This window comes from Lagopus muta, chromosome 13 (assembly GCF_023343835.1).
Source record: "Lagopus muta isolate bLagMut1 chromosome 13, bLagMut1 primary, whole genome shotgun sequence".
NCBI lineage: Eukaryota > Metazoa > Chordata > Aves > Galliformes > Phasianidae > Lagopus > Lagopus muta.
In genome coordinates, this window is record NC_064445.1 from 8883853 (window position 1) to 8899223 (window position 15371).

General features: G+C 42.1%; 1 protein-coding gene across 4 annotated transcripts in view; it reads left to right on the plus strand.

Annotated features, from left to right (window-relative positions):
- Positions 1-1219: 1219 nt before the first annotated feature.
- Positions 1220-15371, plus strand: part of RPS6KA6 (ribosomal protein S6 kinase A6) — a 40666-nt gene continuing 26514 nt past the window's right edge. Inside the window, exons 1-3 of one of the 4 annotated variants that reach the window (XM_048959456.1) lie at positions 1220-1511; positions 9848-9907; positions 13228-13344. In XM_048959456.1, coding sequence (XP_048815413.1) covers positions 1431-1511; positions 9848-9907; positions 13228-13344 — 258 coding nt within the window. In that variant the 5' untranslated portion in view covers positions 1220-1430. Of the gene's footprint in view, positions 1512-1706; positions 1897-1976; positions 2241-9847; positions 9908-13227; positions 13345-15371 lie in introns of those variants that run through there. The other 3 variants (XM_048959458.1, XM_048959457.1, XM_048959455.1) reach the window with 3 other exon arrangements.

Here is a 15371-nt window from a genome sequence, read left to right on the forward strand (position 1 = left end):
CCCATACGCTTTTTATTTTCTGAAGAACATTCCTACTACACATTCCCTATTTCAGTCTAAAACATTTGTCTTCCATGGTTGAGTTACAGACCTTTAAAAATAGGTTTGCAATGGAAATGCTGACGTGCCAGCTGGCTGGTGCTGCAATGACACACTCACAATAGGCAACTCTTCAGCAGGCTGCGGCGGGGGCTGAAGTGGTGAGCTGAGGCAGGTTGCTCTTGTTTAACCAAGGAGCAGGGCAGCATCTGTTCTTGTTTGCTCCATGCCTGACCTCTGAGTAGAAGATCAGTGAAGGAAAGCACGCAGGACTGTGACGTGCACCGTCATTTTGTCGGTCGTGCTGCTCTTAACTGCCAAATAATTGTGAATTTTTTTCCTGGCCATATCAGAAGGGTAGGGCTCACCGAGAAACCACGCAGTGCCTCAATAAGCACTCAGTGTCACTGAGGCAGCTTGCAGTCCTTAAAGATAGGTATTTTTGGTAGTGCTACCTTACCTTCCCCAGCTCCTAGCATCAAACAGAGATGGAAAAATTTTGTCTTTCATCCACGCTCTTTTATTTACCCCCTCCCCACGCGTGCCTGCAGACGAAGGCGCCCGCCCGCGGTGTGAGCAGGGCAGCGAGCGGTCCCGCTGCTCAGGCAGCGGCCGTGCCGCGGCTTCCCGCTCTGCAGTGCCTGCTTCATTCCCTGCCATCTCTGCATTACGAGGAAAAAAGAAAGAAAAATGAAGAAGAAAAAAGAATCGGCCCACAGAAAACTTTTCTCCCCTCAGGCTGCGCGCTGGTGCGACCGAGAGCATCCCCACAGCCCGCCTTCCCTCAGCGGCACCGCCCGAGGGGAGCGCGGCGCCTCGAGCTTCGCAGGTGCCGAGGAGTTCTGTGGGCGGAGACAGAAACCCGAGGGGACAACGAGCCTCTCGGCCGGGGCGATTCACTGGACAACACGACGGCTTTTTTCCACACCTTTATCGGCACTACTTTGCTCGCTTTAAATGCCCTCCTGCGACATGGAGGCCTTCGCTCCTCTTCCGTCAGCCCCGGGAGCCGCCAACGGCCCTGACAGACACTCCCCCCACCCCGCTCCCTCAGCGCGGCTCCGCGCGTCACCGCTCCCCCGCCCTTCGCCATGCAGGGATTCTCCGTCCCGCGCTGACGTCACCCCCGTGCCGCGCAGGCCCCGCCCCCGGCGCCCGCCATGTTGGGGGGTGTGCGCGGGGGAGCGCAAAGCGGAGCCGCCCCCGCCGGCCGGCAGCAGCAGTAGCCCGAGCTCCGCCGCGCCGCGTGGGCAGGGGGCCCGCCGCGCCCGTCCGTCTCTCCTCCGTTTAGCCGTCCCTCCGGCAGCCGCGGGGTAATGCGCAGAGGCGGCTGGCAGCGGCGGCGGCTCCCCCGTTGAGGAGGAGAGCGGCAGGCAAGGGAGAGCCGGGACATGGTGCCGTGCGCTCCGCTGGAGGACGTGGAGGAGCCGGAGCCCCGCCGCAAAATGGAGCTGTACGTGAGCGGCGGCGAGGTCAGTGCGGGGCGGGGCGGAGGTTCCCCGAGGGCACCTGCCTGCCTCTGCCCGGCCGCGTGGGAGCCGCCGGGCCGGGGGTGGGAGGAAGAGGTGGAGGAAGGGGTGGAAGAGGAGGAGGAGGAGAGCGGGCGGAGCGCGGCGCACCTCCGCAGCCAGTACCCCCTCTCACCCCCGCGTACCCGGCACGGCCCCGCCGCTTCCTCCGCCGGCGCCCGCGGCCGACGCCACTTCCTCGCGGCCCGAACCGTGCCCGGCGCCGGCTGCTGGGCTGGGAAAGTGATGACAAAGCTCCGCTCCCCCGGGGCTGAGTGCTGAGGGGGCACACGCGTGGGGTTGCGATGGGAGCCGGCGTGCTGCGCGTCCCCGTAGTTAAGGGTGCCAGGTACAGCGCGGCTCGGGAGCTTTTGTTGTTATCCGCTCGGTTTTGTGGTCGTAGCCACTGTGGAAAGTTCGTCCAACTTCTCTGAATCTGGTTCTGCTAACGTCGTGCCGGTGTCTCTTTGTGCTCGACTAAGAGCAAGGGGTCATAAATAGGGACGGATCCAGAGGTGTCTTTGCGGCGCTACTCAGTGTGTGTGCCCAGAAGTGAGAGCCAAATGCAGTCTCTAAACTGGCACGGCTTTCATGCTCCGGTCGTGTGTTACCTCAAGCAGAAAGCAGCGCTCACGTATTGAAACTTTGGCACTTGTAAATCAGAAGCGTGGGATTGCATCGCTGTGCTGTCAGGTATGACAAGTGGAAGGTTGCTCCTTGCTGCACTAGACTCATGAAAGATGTTATCTAAACAGAGCTGCTCTGAACTGGTCGGACTTGCTTTCTGTGATGCAGGAGTCTTTGTCTTTTCATGGGTGAGAGGTCTGCAGCAGTCCATCAAAGTAGGCCTGTGTTCCACTTTTGGGACAAGTGACATGATTGCCTTTAAAAGATCACATTGAAATTTGGTTATCTGATAGTATCAAAGTGTATGCATGAAAAGGAAAACACAATAATTCACAATGGGAATAAAGCTAGGAAGTTCAAGATTCTGGGTTTATTTTGTTAGTTTTTTGCTGCTGTGTCTACGGGATGCCACGTTCAAGCACTGCAATTACTGAGTGCACTTTTCTACACTATGGCTGCTGCACTTTACATATTCTAATGATCTCATAATTAATGCAATCTATGTAGCTCAGTAAAAGAGACATCCTAATTGTGCTAGTGAAGCTACAGGTAGGGATTAAAAAGTCACCAGAAGTATTAAAGCTTATTTGTTACTGTTAGGGCTTTGTAAAAATAGTACGCTGCAGTTCAGGCATGAGGCTTACTGCATGTCTGAGAACTTTCTTGGCACAGTTAGCTGCTCTTTAAGAGTACTGCAATACATTCAGGTTTAAAGTACTTGAAGTTCAAGTGCTGCACTTGGAACCTCAAACATGGGTATTGCCCATCTCGGAGTATATTTTGGCTGAACAAATACCCCTGCACCACCATTGGCACTGCTTTCAGAGCATTGTGTTCATTAGGCCCAGGATTTGCCTTGGGTGCAGCGTTGGCAGCTGGCAAGGTGGCAGGAACACCTGACAGGTGGATTGGCGGGCCCAGCTAGCCGGGGGAGCATCGAGTGATGGATGTCCAAGGGCTTTGTGTTTGCAACAGTTGCTGTTTAAATTGCGCTTTTCTCAAGCCCATACACGAACTGCTTACCTAACAGTATCTTCCTAAAACTGTTTCAGTTGTGCTTGTGATTAAAGTGAGACATCATGTCCTTGATACATTTGGCTAGCGGTGTTTAAGACTTCATTTATACAAAAACAGTTTCTTCAGGTTGCATGGGATGTTCCCAAGTTACTTTTGCAAATAATTACTGTTGTCATAACACTTAATCTCAAGTGGATCTCAGGGTAGTGCTTCTGATTTGCTGGACTTCTATGTTAGTTGGTTCTGAGGATTTAACAAAGGTGATTTAGTTTGGATTCATGTTTCAAAACTGAACTATTGCTTACAATGCTTCATATAACCATATGTTCGCAATTTGATAGGTCCAGGTGACCTTGGATGTGCTGGGGCTGTGGTCAAATAGTATTACTGAGAAATTGTTTTATATTTTAAAGACTAAATTACTTTTGTTTACTAGAGCTCTCCTCCATTAGTTTTACCATAGGAGGAAAAATGGGAGAAACAGTGCTCTCCAAGGAATGTTTGTTGACTAAATTTAGGTTTATTAGAAATAAGTGCATTTCCAGTGAAGAAGCACTTGTGACAACTTGATGAGCTAAAAACAGTTGGCAAGGGAAGAATGTGATCTTGAAGGTAGGAAATAACTTTCATGCTTGAAGGTGTAGAAGCAGCATGAACTTTTGGAGGAAGTTTAGGATTGAATTATTTTGTACTTTTCATCGTAGGCTTCTTTGAAGTGCTGAGGCTGAGCTTTGGGACTGCACACCATGGAAGTTCTTGTCTAACATTCCTTATGTTTCTCAGTGCCCTTGGTGAAGCAATTCTATAGCTAGATTCCTTAAGCATAGGTAAAAGAGCTAGTGTCATGCAATTTAAGCTTGAAATATTGAGTGAACTTGTTTCCTTATTGTTTCCAGCAATAAAGGATTGCTGAGTATTTTCACTGTCATAAGAAAAAATACAACAGAGATGTTGATTATTAACAACTGTAGCGGATTATGAAAATAACCACAATTTACAAAGAGACAAGAAAGTATCTGATAACATCTTACTGGTCAAACCAATGAAATGCCATAGTCAGAATTAAGCAGAATACAGTATTTTTTGAATTTTCTGCTGATTTAATAGATGTGGTGTTGCATGCATTTAAAATAAGAAGTGTAGAGATAGTGTGAACTGCATGAAGGCAACCTCGTATTCAATTATTTGTTTTCAAAGCAAATATTTGTGAAGTTAATTGCCTAATTGTCTGCAAGTGACAAGAACGGCAAGGTCTGAAACAGCAAAGTGACCAGAAATAAAAGCATTCAGCTAGAAATCTGGGCTGCATTGGGCACTGTAGCCTTCTTAAAGGCGAGCTCATGAGTAGAGCGTTGCTGTTGTTGTATGTAGTCTGTCTGTGGCAATTTAAGTCAACATATCTTCGACATGTCCGTGTTCTTAGTTCATCCTTTCAAGCGTGTTCAGATGCTTGTCTGTCAAAGGCCACAGAATTTTGTCAGTGCTAGGAGTTGCATAACTCCTTTGTGAGTAATTACTGGCAGTGACATGGATGACTCAGCTACCTAGTTCTGTGTATCTCTGAAATCTCCACAATTAGGCAGTGTTATGCTAAGGAGAAAAAAAAATGTAATCGTAGTTGTGCATAACGTGTGAATTGAGGGCCTTCAGCCGTTGCAGCAGTGTCCAGTCTTCGTAAAGATTTACAAGAAAGAAGGGCCTTAAATGAAGATGAGAGAAGTAAGCACAGTAATACACCTAAATGGAAAACAATTAATGTCTTTCTGCATTGGAAAGTGCTGCGATAGTGTTTGATATATTGCTTTGGAACATAGCTGTGGAGGAGTTCTGAGTCTCCGGAAGGGCTGGGGCTCAGCTGAGGTGGCTCAGCTCAGTCCCTGCAATCTTTCCCATCCCTCTAGATTTCTGCAACTTGTTAGCTTCTGATGTATAGAAGTTCAGTATGTATGTGGACGTAGTGCTGCATTACATCAAGAATAAAACTTGAAATACATTGTTTTCATCAGTGCTCTATCTAGAAATGAGTTGTTGCTTTATGCGCTGGGCTGTGCAGCTGCAGCCTGCTCCCTGCCAGGCAGTGGTGTCAGGGGCTGCAGGCCTTGGTGAACTTGGCAGTCCCTGTGCTCATGGCTGGGGTTTTGGCTTGCTGTGGTGGTAGCAAGTACAAGACATGCGTAGATCTGCATCAGATAATGGAGAGGATCAAAATGTTCCCTTAAAATCAGTAATTACATGTTGCTGAAGGTTTGATAGCCTGTCTGAATGTACCCTTCATTCTCCACCGGAGAAGAGCTCTGTAACTTTGCCTAGGAATTACGAAATTAGGAACGCTTTTTTTAATGGTGGATGGCTCTGTCTCCCTGTGCCACTGGTATATTTAAAGTGGGTCTGAGTTATCTGGCCTCTGTGGCAGGGCAGGGGAACAAGCTGGCCTCCAGCGCAGCCCGGCCCTGTGCACAACCTGGGGTGTGTGCCTTGTCCCTCCTGAGGGCGTGTGAGCTCTGCTAACAAAGAGCCCTGAATGCAACCCATACGTGTACAGCAAGAATGCCTAGCATTAAAATATAAACAAAAACCTATAATAATAGTATCTATTGCATTGGGAAGTTGTGGATGTCTTATAGTAAGTCCTTTAAGCTTCAGTTCCTAAAGTTTTTAGACAATGCTTAAAATCAGTATTAAAACTATCTATCTGCTTGAGTGTACGTAAAAGCCCAAAATTTCTTAGTTCAGACTAATGAAATGACAGTTTGCTGCTAATTAAATTAATGCAAACTCTTTGCAGATGTAATTCAAAATAAGAGAAGAACAAATGCGGTCATCTTAACACTTTTTTCCTAAGTCATTTTTTTCAAAGCCTTCAGAATAAGGGGCTTGTAATGAAGCTTGCTCTCTTAACATCTTGGCACAAGCATTTCAGGAAATACTTCTGTGACTCGGGAGCTGAAGTGTGTCCTGTGCCATACTGTTTTTCATTGCAGTGAGGTGCTTTTGGTAACCATTTATCTGGCCTGAATTTACAGGTGTTGCAAACCATGATACATTCAGTGTGTAAACAGTTAAAATGTCCTCAGTGTGAAAGCATTATATTTAGTTAGATAGTTCAGATCTTTGGTAATTCTGAGATTCCTCTGCTCTGCCACAATTGTCTGAGGGAAAGCATGTGCAATACTATGCAAACCTATTACTAGTCCTCAGAAGCTTAGATATTCTCCTGAGGTAATATGGTGCAGTTCCAACAAGTCATGAGACCCATTGCATTAAATTAGAAGGCAGGTTACACTGAGCTAACTCAGAGAGAAATCTGCACTACAGCATTGGGTCTCAGCCTGCACCTCTGGTAAGCTTCTTACCTGCCACCTTGTCTGACCTCAGCTTTGTTTTCATCTTTTTATGTAGTGACTTCTGTTAATCTTTATACTGATCAACAATGTGGAGTATTTAGTTTTGAAAGTTTCTATTTGGAAAGCGTTGATGTTGTTTGCCTCAGTGTCTGAGTTTAGTTTGTATCTTAGTGCAAGTTAATCTTCAAAATGCTTGGCTAATTGTAGAAGTTCAGAAGTACTGAACAGTAAAACGATTCAAGGATGAAAATGTCTTTCAGAAAACTGGTACTTGTTTCCTTTCGTCTGGTCTCTATGAATAGAGAGTGTTTTCTAATTCTCAGTAATAAAGTCAATTTCTGTGTTCATAGGTGTTCAGAAAGTAATTGCACATTTAAAAGTTTAAATAGATCTGTCCTTTATATGTTTGTTTATAAATATTTGAGTTTAAATCACTAAAGGGGATCTTACTTGGCTCAAGAAGCAGAATTTTGCACTTTTTTCTGTAAAGGTGGGAACTGAGTGTGAATTACTTTTTTTCTTTTTGTAGAATGTGAGGCAGTGAAATCTTCTAGTTACTGAAATCTGACCAATAGAAGTAATTAGGCAGAGTAGTAATATTTTGATTTTTGTCATGGAATGCTTTTTAACTGAGCAACTAGCAAGTTTGTGATTTCTTTAAACTACTAGCCCTTGGGTTGTGATATGATAGGCACGTTTAGTTTTTTCTCCTTTAAATGATGACCAGGATTCACAAACAAATAAGCCAGAAGTATAGTTGTCTGTGTGTCTGTCAGGCAGTGAAAGTAGATTGATGTGCTTGAGCATAAAATTCTTTGGACTCAAGGTTGGCGGGCATCCCAGTATTTGTAATTGTAGAGAGACTGGCTGGGGGGGGAGGGGGAAGCAACAATGAAGGGGGAAAGTGTACGATAGGAAATTATTAATTAACATTGACATTTGATTATCTGCCATAAAAATCCAGTAACTTGCTGTATTTGATTTGCCGTAATGTTGAAAGGATGCTTGCATGGCAAGCTCAGAAACTAAGCAGATCAAATAGCATACGGGTTTTTGATTCATAAGCTTGTTCCAGCAGCGATAGTGAGATTATCTGGAGTTAAGCCTCTGTTTCCATTGTGTATCTGCAGTCCTGGTGGCCAATAATATTGGTTCCAGAGCTTAAATTTAAGTAACAAAACTTGGAAAATCTTTATCTTATTTAAAGAGTCAAAACGCGTAGTAAATGAAGTGCAGGTCTGAGTGAGGAGTTGTCATGTTTCTGAATACCTGGAGTGGAGTCCCTTTTCCTTGCTGTTTTTTGGACAACTTTGATGGGCTTCATGTTAGTTTACGCTTGAATCTATTCTATGAAAATTGTGAAAATAAATGAGATAGCACTGAGGCATTTGAAATGAGATTGGCATTTGTATCTGGTCTGAACTTTTGCATCTTGCAATTAATTAATTCATTACTAAGTATAGTGGGTGTTCCTTTCTTTCCAAGTATCTAACCAAAAGAAGGCATGCAAAAAGAAATTATGCAGCACAAGAAATGCATTGGCTTCTGTAGTGTGTGCAAGGTTTCTGCTTCAGGTGTAGTAGGTTTGTGAATCCCCTGGGAGAATCGAGGGGCGATGCATGATGCATATACATGACCAACAAGTGCTAAATATGCCAGCTCTTGTTTAAGCAGATGGATCTTCTGTTATATACTCCTCTGGATTTGTGGTTAATGTGAATAGTGTGTGTTATTTATGGTTAAAATAAATGGAAATACAAAGAAGAGCTGGAGTAACCAAAGCCTCATACTGTGACCTCTGATTACTTTTGTCAGTGAGAATACAGTCTAAAAATAAGTGCTAGCATCTTGATACAGAAGTTGGAGATCTAGTGTATCAAAGTCATTAATTTAGGACTCTAAAGGCTCTCAAAAGTGTTGAGGTCAAATTTAGGCTCTCAAAGCCATGTTTGAAATGAAGAGCCCTTCTGGGAGGAGCAGTGCAAGTAGTTGAGGATATGCTTAGATGACACAACCACAGCAGCATAAACCTGTCCTTTCAGCCTGACTCGTCTGTCAGGTTTTCTGTTCTGTTCTTAAACAGGCATGGTCTGTACAGTGTTTTGAGATTCTTTGCAATTCTGTGTCTTACCCATCCACATATTAGAAGTTATACTGTATTTTGGCATCTTAGGCATGTATTTTACATAAATTCAGAAGTACAAGACAAATCTGTCATCACCTGGTCAAGAACTTACTTGCTTCAACTCCTGTTGTCAAGAAAAAGGTAGTTTCGAGTTTGTGTGTCTGATTTCTATTTAGTATTTTCTTATGTGGGATCTGTGCCACATGAAGGTAGTTGTGCTGAGCATTTAGCATAAACAAATTAGCAATTATCACTAGCAAAATCCATTGCTGGCTTCACCTATTTTTATCAGGTATTTCCAGTTTATACTTAATACTTCAGGTGCTAGAACAAAGCATGTCCTTTGAGTTTTATATTTTTTTCAGTCGTTGAACACCATCAAATTCTTTGTTACTTAAGAAGACCTTAAGCTCAAGAACTCAATTTATAAATTAAACTTTTTTTATTGGTGATTGAAGTGGGGGCATTGTGATTATTCCCATTTAAGACCATGCCACTTATTTGCTTCTCTCCAGAGGCATATTGTACCTTTTGCCTCTTGAAGGTATTATTTTGGTAATCAATCAACCAATATTTTAGTATACAGATCTGCAGTTTGTGAAGTACTCCACTGGATTTTGAATACCTTGTTTGCTAGGTATTTAAATCGTCTTTGCTGCTACAATTTTTTTTTTAATTACAGAAATAGGTAATGAAATATTTTTTCTGTGAAGTAAGAATTCTGTGGTGCTCATTCCGTTCCACCCTCTGTAGTGCATGTCCTTGCTCCTTAAAACTGCTTCTGGTGGTTTTTTTTTTCTGTTTAAACTGGAACTTAATTTTCAGCAGCAGACTGCAGGAGTTTAGAAATGCATGTGAAAAGCATCTGCAACATAGATTTTGTGCAGAATAGAAGAACTTTGTGTTAGCATCATCTTGTATGAATGGTATCTGCAGTTCTTAGAGAAGGAATTCTAAACTAATTCAAATTAAATACCACTGAAGTGACACCTACAAAGGGATCTATAAAAAGTAGTAGTAGTTCTTGTTTAACGCTAAAGTTTTAAATTACAGAACGGAGACCAGCAAATTTCACGTGTTCTAAAATGTAAACTAGTCACATTAACTGTTGTTTTTTTTTCCCAAAAGTATTTCATCTTACTGTATTTTTCTTCTTCTTCCTCTATCCCTCTCCTTTCCCTCTCCAGCTAAATGGCCTTAAAATGGCAGACGAGCCTATGGAAGAAGGTGAACCATATTCCTACCATGTAAGTATATTTGATAGATGTTCAGCTTAAACACTTGTTAGCATAACTTTCTTTTGAAGAGAAACATATATGTTGTCTGCTCTGTGGGTTTGGAACTTGTCATTTTATTTGACCAGGTGTGAAGAGATTCTGTCTCTAAGATTTTGAAAATCAGCATTTGTGTGGGGGCCTAAATGGCTTGTTTGAGAAAGCTGGCAATGTGAGGCAGTGCTTTATGGAAGGCAGTTCCTCTGTACTGAAGTGAACATTTACAGAGCATTTACAGGCTCAGGAAATATTCAGTCCAACCTTGAACCTTTTATACACTGTGTTTAGTGCTGCTCTTGCTATGGAAGAACAGATAATGGTGTGTTTCTTGCAATGTGGTTGCTAACATTTATTTTGAAGATAGCAATTCACTTTTGTAACAATATGTTCATTTCACATTTAAGTAGAAATATACTGGCTAATCCTTGTTTAGCAAGACTTCTGTCCAGTGCCTCAGTAACTTGCATTTTCAGGAGATGCTGAGGATCATTGTTCTTTACATGGGAAAACTGTCTGCCATTTTTGAACATACTCACCTTGATATTTTTAAACAGGATTATCGAAGAAGGTATCAAGTAAATCTTGCACGTTGCTTTGTATTGCAGCAATATATTTTTAATTAAATGATTTAGGGAATAAACTTGGAGATAGGAAACAAACAAGCATCACGTTTCTGGTATGGAATAAGCAAATAAACCTTCTGCCTGGTCATCATCTTTCACATAGCAGAGAAAGATGAGCAGTGGGCTGTGTGTCAGTCTTTCACTGCACATGAACCAAAAGGATGTTGCTGAGCTTGTTTGTTAGGTGCTTGGAGCTACATACCAGTCAAGCTGTAACTAATAAGATGGCAGAAAGCCATAACTGATTGTGGCATTTCTTTCAGCGCTTTGTCTTCTGTGTAAGCTGCTGGGAATAGATACCTCTTTTGCAAGGCAGCTCACAGAGGACAGGTACCTGAAACTGCAGATTTGCTACTTGAGCAGCAGAGCACATCAGAACTGAATTTGCAGTTGACGGAGACCAAACTAGAAGTGGAAGTGAAACTGGCTTGTATATTTGTTCAACTCTTTATCTGCTCATTTGCTATTGATGATGCAGAGATCTTTTTAAACCTCAGTCATGTCAATTTCTAGGGATTTAATGATAAATAGCTGAATAGTATAATAGCTAAAATAGTATAGACATCCTTCGTAAAGGCAAAACTACTATAAAAATCATCTTATACATCTCAAGTTAGTCTTTATTTGCATTGAAAACATTTTTCTCCTCAGTCACATTTGGAAATACTGTGCCCACAGCAACCAAATGTGACATCACAGGCTAATGACTGGAGGTGGGTGATAAATGAAAGAATAGAGGAACTCTTAAATTTCTTTTCTCATGCGGAAGTTCATGGTATTAAGCAATACAAATTGAGATGTTGAGGTAAAAAGACTTCTGAGTAAAGTTCACATGCTTCATAGAGAGAACTAGCAGTTAATATTCTTGTTCAGCCTGGTGTATAACAGAGGAACTGCTGCTTTCTGTCATCAGGCGACACAAACTGCTAGTATTTTTCCCTGCTGTACGTCCAAGGTTGTGGGTTATTTAAAAAAAAATCTTTAATGTAAATCTATATCTGCACAGTCTGCCAGATGGGATGGATGGATAGAATAAAGTTGGGATGTATGCACTGTAACATCAGTGTATGTCAGCTGTTTTTTTTTCTTGTTAAGTAAGAGGAAGTAAAGTAGCTTAGAGTGTTAATTTGAGAGTTCACTTTGTTATGCAGCAGTGCCTTCTGCTGACACCCACCTGTGCCTGGGACGCAGGCCTTTTCCCTGATAGAGTGGAACAAGGACTGCTGGGGAGGGGAAAGGACTCTAGCAATAGCACTGCACTATGGTTTGTGAATTTACAAGGACATTGCCCATACTTTTTCTCATTGAAGGAAATGCATCCACATTTGGATGTTCAGATTTCTGCCTGGATCTTATGTATCACATGACGTAGAAAATTGCATCTTGATATGTTTCAGTCTGATAATGTTGATTGTAAGCTTTCATGCATGGTCTTAAGCTGCAGGCCTTCCTGTAGCCAATCATAGAAAGATGTTGTTTGTTAAAGCAGTTATTTGAAGTTCTCTGTCCAGTGGCATCCTCACTGAAGGAAAGCAATGCGCTGTAGATTGGGGGGGTGTTTATTTCTTTTTTCTCCCCTGGTCTGCCTTTACTTAAAAGATTTTAAGGTGAAGAAAAGATAGGTAACTAATAATTTCTTGGATACCTTCAAGACATGAAAGTACTACTGTTTCTCTGTTTGTGGGATTTTCTCTTGTAATTGGGTTTTATTTGCTGCATGTGAGATGTATTGGTGTTTTTGTAGGACCAAGAGGTACCTTGTGCCCCTTCTGCTTGCAAGCTCAGGTTGCTGTTGCAGACTTTGGCATATAATTTGAAGGGTGCTTATTTTGACATCTCAGTTGTTTGGCTTCCAGAAACTTCTTAGACCATAAGTTTTACAGAGCTGAAATACCTATTTTCATCCTGGGTGATTGTCTCTTCATGTCTGTAGCTGCTATGCCTTACTTTGCTAAAGACTAAGGCAGCAGAGAAAAGGTCAACAGAACGCTAAATCTGTCCCTACCTCTCAGCATTGCCCTCAGCTTTCTGAGGGAGGATGCCACACAGAAGCTTTTCCATGAGCCCTGTACCTTAGAGAGCACTTCATCTGCTGAGAATCCTTTCATCTGTACGTGAGAATACATGATTCATGTATTATTTATGCTCTTCAAACAACATGGAGTCCTTTAGCTAGAGTAGTAGATGACCATATTTATTACTTGCTGCTGCAAAAAGCAATAATTATGTAAAATGACGAAATTCAATTTAGCTTTCATTAAGACTATTTCAGGAAAGGAAAGGATGGGAAGAGCAATCGCTGGGAAAATGAAAGGCCGCTAAAGCAAAGGTGAAGCACAGAAGGATCATCTCAGGCTCAGTTTAAAAATCTGTACGTTTATTCTTTTCATGTAGGAAAACTCATGTTGCTCTAGTTGTAACATCTATGAGTAGAGGATTCAGCTGCTATTCAACTGGGTGAGAATTTGATTTCATTTTAGAAATTTTAAACTTGCATTTTTTTCAGAAAGTATAGATGGAAACCTTCCCATTTGAATGGCTTTCTTTTAGGCCTTATTACAACTTCAAATATTTTAATAAAAGAAAAGCAAGCATTTACTTGCAGTTCTAATAAGAGTTGATTAATTTAGGACTTTTCATTGTTGTGTCTTGTTTACTTTGAAATAATAGGATGAAGGAAGTGTGAAAGAGATTCCCATTACCCATCATGTGAAAGAAGGATGTGAGAAAGCAGATCCAGCACAGTTTGAACTACTAAAGGTCCTTGGTCAGGGATCGTTTGGAAAGGTAAGACAACAAATCTTGTTCTCATCTGATGCCCACTTTGAAACCAGCTTTGTCTTGTTAGTGGTAATGCTGGCAGGAGTGTATGTTACTAGAAAAGAAAGAATCTTTCTCCAGACCTGTCCAGACTTTGAACCTGGGAAGAATGAGATCAAGTACAGTTCTTGAGGAAGAATGACAGTGCTATAGCTGAGTCACTGATAGTATTTGAAAAGAAACTGACAAAGCGCATATTTTTCCAGTCTGAAGGTGTAAAGGGAGCACTATTTATAGCAGGACATCCTATCTTGTCAGATCCAGATAGGCAACAGCATCAGTCTCTAGGCAGAAGGACAAGTAGCAAATCCGTAGGAAGTCTGCCTTGAAAAGTTATGGCTTGCTTTGACTGAGCCACAGACATGCCTCTGTTCATCTCAACTGATGTCTGCAGCTACATGGAAGCTATGGCACCATAGCAAAAGATTTTAGCACTTGGTTTGAAGGCTAAGGGGTGTTTTTTATGCAACGGCTCTGAGGCGTTCTGTTTGCCCAGCGCCATGGTTATTTGAAATAAAATCATGCTATCTTCAGCTGTCTTGGGGCTCTTGTGTGGTGTGGACTGGATTTAATCTGTTCAGTGGTCTCATGTTCTCTGTAGTTCTAATTGATGCTTGGGAGGCACTAGTGGTGCAAGAAGCATTGATGGACATGTACCAAATAGCTTCACTAAAAGATAAATCATCTCTGTACAAGTGTAAATGTTTGGTTCTTCCAGAAATGAGAAGGCTGTATTGATGTAGATACAGAGGAATGATTGTGGGAATTTGGAACTTGAACTGAAGTAACAATAAAATAAATAACCTTGGAGGTGTTTCATTTTCTTTATTTTGCTGTATTTGTCAAGAGACCTTCAGTTACAGGCACTATGTGAGAAGTTATTTAAATAGATTATAGAAGAAATGTGGCAATTCTCCTACTGTAATTTTTTGTAATGTACTTCTTGCTGTTACATTGCAGACATGAAATTAAAAGTGGCTCAAATGCTAATTTGAAACACTAGTTACACTATTAATCCTATTATATAAATAGCTAATTTATTTTAAAACCAGACTTTTAAACTAGAATTCTGCAATGCTTGTAAATTGTATTTTCTTCTTTGGAAAAATACATAAAGATGATTGCTCTTTTGCTGGTTTTGTTTTTTGTCTTGTGGCAAGAACAAACCTCTGAGTTGCGTGAGAGGTGAAAAGTAATTCAAATAATTAGGAAGGTGTCCTTTGAATAAGAAAGAGGTTAGAAAATAGCCTTTAAAGTAGTTTCTTAATATTTCTTAAGCTGTCAAACATTTCTTTACCTGAGAGAGTTGGTATATTCAAATCCCTCCTGTGCTTTGACTCTTTAGACATTGTGGCTCCATGCTCTTGTTCCTCTGAACTTAAGACATCCAAGCTATCTCAGGGTTCAGCACATTTGGTACCAGACATCCTATCCCTGACTCGGGGAGTTTCTCATTTTACAGTTCTCAGAGTTCTGATAGCTTTAGGAATGCTCTTGCTCAGAACCTGGTGAGCTTGGTGAGATGTCTGTTTGGAAGCTTTTTAAAGCCTGGCAGTAGTTGGTTCAGGAACCAGCTTTAAGAACCAGGTGGTTATTGTCACGTTTCAGAACAGGACTAGTTTTATCTAGTGTTTGTTGCTTTCTGTTTAGAAGAGAAACCAATGAAGATAGGTGCCTGCTGCCTTGGCGATACGTGGTTTCTCTCTGCAGTTCATACCTCCCAGGCCTTTTCTTTCGGATTCAGCAAACACAAGGCTTATTTCCTCTGGCCCAGTGTACTGCTACAGCATCTGAAATGAAGGATTAAACCTCATGTCTCTTACCGAGCTTCTCAGTTCAACTTCTGATAATGTTCTGAGACTTCAGTGTCCAGTCTGTTGAAGATGGTCTTTGATTAGCTTATGCACATTGCTTTGTGCAACATGTCTGTTTTAATTTGCACTTTACAGTTGGACAGGCAGCCATTACACCTCTGTGAGATGTGGGATTAGGTG